General features: G+C 39.8%; 1 protein-coding gene across 1 annotated transcript in view; it reads right to left on the reverse strand.

Annotated features, from left to right (window-relative positions):
- Nucleotides 1-738: 738 nt before the first annotated feature.
- LOC107667731 (probable G-protein coupled receptor 132) overlaps nucleotides 739-4,932 on the reverse strand; it is an 11,449-nt gene continuing 7,255 nt past the window's right edge. The window contains exons 2-4 of the mRNA XM_016459453.1: nucleotides 3,695-4,277; nucleotides 2,966-3,511; nucleotides 739-1,421 (exon numbers count right to left, since the gene is read on the reverse strand). Coding sequence (XP_016314939.1) covers nucleotides 1,013-1,421; nucleotides 2,966-3,511; nucleotides 3,695-4,277 — 1,538 coding nt within the window. The 3' untranslated portion in view covers nucleotides 739-1,012. The remainder of the gene's footprint in view (nucleotides 1,422-2,965; nucleotides 3,512-3,694; nucleotides 4,278-4,932) is intronic.

The following is a 4,932-nucleotide window of genomic DNA, read 5'->3' on the forward strand; positions in this document are numbered from 1 at the left end:
TTAATGCTTTTAATAATCAGGACACCTAAACTGATCAAATGTGTCAGTAAAGTATAGAAGCCAGTTTTCACCAAGGAGTAAAAAAAAAAAATGTCAAAAGCAATTGCAAATTTTTATCTTACAATTCTGACTTTTTTCAGATTTCACAAGCAAATTCAAGATACAACTCTTACTTTCTCGCAATTCCGATTCCGTTTATATTTCGCAGTTCCTTTTGCTTGTTTCAGAATAAAAATAAAAAAGGTTTTGCAACTTTTAATCTTACAATTCCAACTCTTGTTCTCACAAATGTAAGTTTATATCCCACAATTCAGACAGTTTTTCTCAGAATTTCTAGTTTAAATTTCACAACTCTGAGAAACAAGTGTCAATTGTGAGATATAAACTCAAAACTGTGAGAAAAAAGTATGAAATATGAGATAAAAGTTGCAATTTCCTTTTTTATCCCATGGTGGAAACAAGCAAGTAAAGACTTTTACATTGTTACAATAGATTTCTATTTCAAATAAATGCTGTCCTTTTTAACTCATATTAATCAAAGAATCCCGAAAACCTACCATCGTGGTTTCCACAAAAATATTAAGCAGCAAAACAGTTTTTAACATTGACAATAATAAAAAATTTCTTGAGCACCAAATCAGCATATTAGGATGATTTCTAAAGGATCACGTGACACATGGAGTAATGGCTGCTGAAAATACAGCTTTGCCATCACAGAAATAAATTAAAAGTATTAGTATTTTAAGCAATATAGAGAACGCATTAGAATCTCCTCAGGCTGTCTGGCAGACTAAACATTTGACTGAAGATACTGAAGACGTAGCTCTACTGACAGAGATCCAGAGGACGTGCCACTGCCTCATACCAGCCGTGTCGTAATTACATCACTGACGTTTTTGACAATTTGTCAAATCTCAGTCTGATAAGACATTTTCACGTCATGTGTGAAAACCTTGTTTTCAGCACGTGCCTTACAAAGACTCCAACTCTGATTAGCATCTGTATGAGACAGCTACACATCTACACTGTGATTGAGGCGACTTTTGGGAAAAGATGTTACTCGTGATCCCTGGTGCACCCTATGACCCCGGCACGGGCAGAGAAGAGATCTGCGAAGCTCTTGACGAGCATCGTTACAAAGAAAGATGTAGAAAAGAGGGTCTAGAAGGGTGTGGAGGCTGGTGAGCCCGTAGCAGATTCGATAGTAAAGGTAAAGCGAAACTTCCACCGAACACTGGTCTTTTTCACTTTCTGTGAGAAGCAGGCTGACAAATCTGTAGCCGACCACCAGATGATAGGGACCAAAAATGACAATGAAGATGACAGTGATGACAACCAGGGTTGCGACAATCTTGCGGCGTTCGTGATCCGCGACAGACGAGGAGTTTCGTAGAGTCAGCCCGATTCGAGCAGAGGTGTACCTGAATGTCAACAAGAGGAAAGAAAGGCCAAAAGGTTATGAAAGATATAGTTATGATTGCGTTTACAGTAACATTCCTTTAAAGAGACAGACGCTGTATCTGTGTTTGTCATCTGTGCAGTGGCATTTTTGATGGCATGCTAATTCATTCCTAGGCCTGTGTGCTGAGACAACATGTTTCTAACGTGCCGATAAATACGGGTTGGTAAAACGTACAATGCAGGTGGAGTCAATGACAAATAAGAGCGTCTGCGATAATAAAGATTTTAAATCACACGTGCCAAGTTCTTAGAAATGTACTCGTACTCTCAGTATTCATGTTGGTTTCATAGGGTTTTAAAAACCTTTTATACCATATTCAAGAAAAATTGAAACCACGTAAAAATATATATAACAAATACATAAGTAAAACATGAAAATATATTCTTTACACCCTGAATGCATAATACATGTGCATTTCTTATTTTTAAAACCATTTTAAAATGTTTTTAAATGATTAATTATTTATACATATAAATCACTGCATCAAGGAGATCTTGTCATAAAATGGTCAAATCATCTTATTTTAAAAGACTTGTTGACCTTGATACACAGGGTCAGCAGATGCCCTCCCTGTGATATCACTTCCTGTTTTATGTTTTTTTTTCTGCATTTTTGTTGCACCACATTGATTTGGCTGACAATTTATTTGATTAAATATTAATATTAGTAATACATTTCTAAGAAATAATAATAAAATAAACTATGTAATATGGGTTTCCTAGGGAATTTCATTCTTTTAATGGTGACATATGTATTTTTCTTTTTCATTATGACATGAGGACACTTACATCGCCCTAGTCTCACGTAGCCAGACCTTCAGACCGACGGCAGAAGGTCTGGGAACCCTGGCCGCTTTGAATGGCCAAGGACCGCCCAAGAGGCCATATGACTTACAGGTAAAGCAACCAATCACATTTCATTTTGTGCCGCGTAATGTTTATGGGCGTGGAAATGTCCCCACAATAACAGACCAGTGTGTAAAACTCTTGGACGTATTTTAAAGAGTCTATGCCGCAAACTTTACATATTTCACATACTAATCTAGCGTTTAGTTGATCCCGATAAGCGCTCACGGTCACAGTTGTAAACATGACGGCTTTGTTCTTCCATGAGGGGGTTTGGCGCCATGGCATCTTTGTTTTCAGGTGGACCATTAATAAATGCGACACACGTCTCCCGGAAATTCTGTAGAATTCAGCCAATCAGATGAGGACTTTGAAACACCTGAAGTGTTTCCAGTAAAGTGTGCCATATGCATCAGATGTTCAGCCTACGTTCCGTGGGTGTGACGTCTGAGGCTGAGACTAACATCGCCCTGACACTGACCTCATGACCTCCCCCATAAAAATATAAATGAATTTTATTTAGAAGTTAAAAACATGAAGAGGTGTAATGCACACATGAACTGCATTTTTAAATAAATGATTAGATTTGGACCAAAAAGAGCATTATTTTATTGACCCAGGTACACCCAAACATGAACAAAAAATGCATTTCACTTACCCTAGAATAGAGCAGGGCATCAGAAACCCTAAAGCGACTGTGACGATTTTAAAGTAAGCATATCTGATGCTCACAGTGTACTGCTCCAGACACAGCTCTCTCTGGGGCTCGAACACAGATGGGTAGAGGCCAGTCAGGCAGAAGAGAAATATCAAAGTCCACACTACTACACCAGAAAATGCTGCCACCCGCACTTTCCGTACCCCACGGCTGCTGAGAGGGTACACGATCGCTAGACAGCGGTCCAGGGCAATGAGGCAAAGAAAAATGACACTGGCATAGAGGTTAACGTAGAAAACGTAGCCCACTAGCTGGCAGGTCACAGATCCGTAAGGCCAGTGGTGGTCCCCCTGCAGGTAAAGGATCCACAGTGGCAAGGTGAGTAGCTGGAGAAGATCTGAAAGCAGTAAGTTTAGGATATAGACCAGCTGGCAGCCGCCTCCTCCTGACCGGCCTAGCTGGTACAGTCCCCAGAGGGAGAGCAGGTTAGCCGGGAGTCCAATAGAGAAAGCAAGGCTGTAGATGTAGGTCAGACCCACTCTGTCACTTCCTCCCCCATAAAAATATAAATGAATTTTATTTAGAAGTTAAAATCATGCTCAATGTAGAAGAGGTGTAATGCACACATGAACTGCATTTTTAAATAAATTATTAGATTTGGACTAAAAAGAGCATTATTTTATTGACCCAGGTACACCCAAACATGAACAAAAAATGCATTTCACTTACCCTAGAATAGAGCAGGGCATCAGAAACCCTAAAGCGACTGTGACGATTTTAAAGTAAGCATATCTGATGCTCACAGTGTACTGCTCCAGACACAGCTCTCTCTGGGGCTCGAACACAGATGGGTAGAGGCCAGTCAGGCAGAAGAGAAATATCAAAGTCCACACTACTACACCAGAAAATGCTGCCACCCGCACTTTCCGTACCCCACGGCTGCTGAGAGGGTACACGATCGCTAGACAGCGGTCCAGGGCAATGAGGCAAAGAAAAATGACACTGGCATAGAGGTTAACGTAGAAAACGTAGCCCACTAGCTGGCAGGTCACAGATCCGTAAGGCCAGTGGTGGTCCCCCTGCAGGTAAAGGATCCACAGTGGCAAGGTGAGTAGCTGGAGAAGATCTGAAAGCAGTAAGTTTAGGATATAGACCAGCTGGCAGCCGCCTCCTCCTGACCGGCCTAGCTGGTACAGTCCCCAGAGGGAGAGCAGGTTAGCCGGGAGTCCAATAGAGAAAGCAAGGCTGTAGATGTAGGTCAGACCCACTCTGTCACTTGCCAGAGGGATTTGGCAGCTCCCATTGGTCAGGTCTGTGGAAAATTAGAAGAAGAATTTTTTTAAAAGAGTTTTAAGAATAGTTCAAATAAGCAGGGTCGGACTGGGACACAATTTCAGGCCGGGAAATCTCACACTCATCTAGGCCACACGGAAAAAAAATAATTTAAACTTAATAATAAAAATAATAATAATCATAAGTGTTTCTTGAGCAGCAAATCAGCATATTAGAATGATTTCTGAAGGATCATGTGACACTGAAGTAATGATGCTGAAAATAAATTACAGTTTAATAAAAATATTTCACAATATTACTGTTTTTGCTGTATTTTGGATCAAATAAATGAAGGCTTGGTGAGCAGAAGAGACTTCTTTAAAAAACATTTAAAATCTTACTGATCAAAAAACCTTTTGACTGGCAGTGTATTAAAACACAATTCCTAAAGTGCCTAAATGTTAAAATTAGTACAATATATTTGTTGGAAAAGTCTAATACGCTATTGAATTATTAGGCTGTGAGGCTGTGACTCATATTATTTTTGTGTTGCTGTCTGCTCTAGCTCCCTCCCTCCCTGTACAATAAATCCATGTGAATATCTGTCTCTGCTAAATTTATTAATGTAACTTTACAATCGATATTGATGTGCTTTAGCACAGCATTCTGAATGATGATAATAATGGGGTGCTACT

Source organism: Sinocyclocheilus anshuiensis, unplaced genomic scaffold (assembly GCF_001515605.1).
Source record: "Sinocyclocheilus anshuiensis isolate Anshui unplaced genomic scaffold, SAMN03320099.WGS_v1.1 scaffold2189, whole genome shotgun sequence".
Classification (NCBI taxonomy): domain Eukaryota; kingdom Metazoa; phylum Chordata; class Actinopteri; order Cypriniformes; family Cyprinidae; genus Sinocyclocheilus; species Sinocyclocheilus anshuiensis.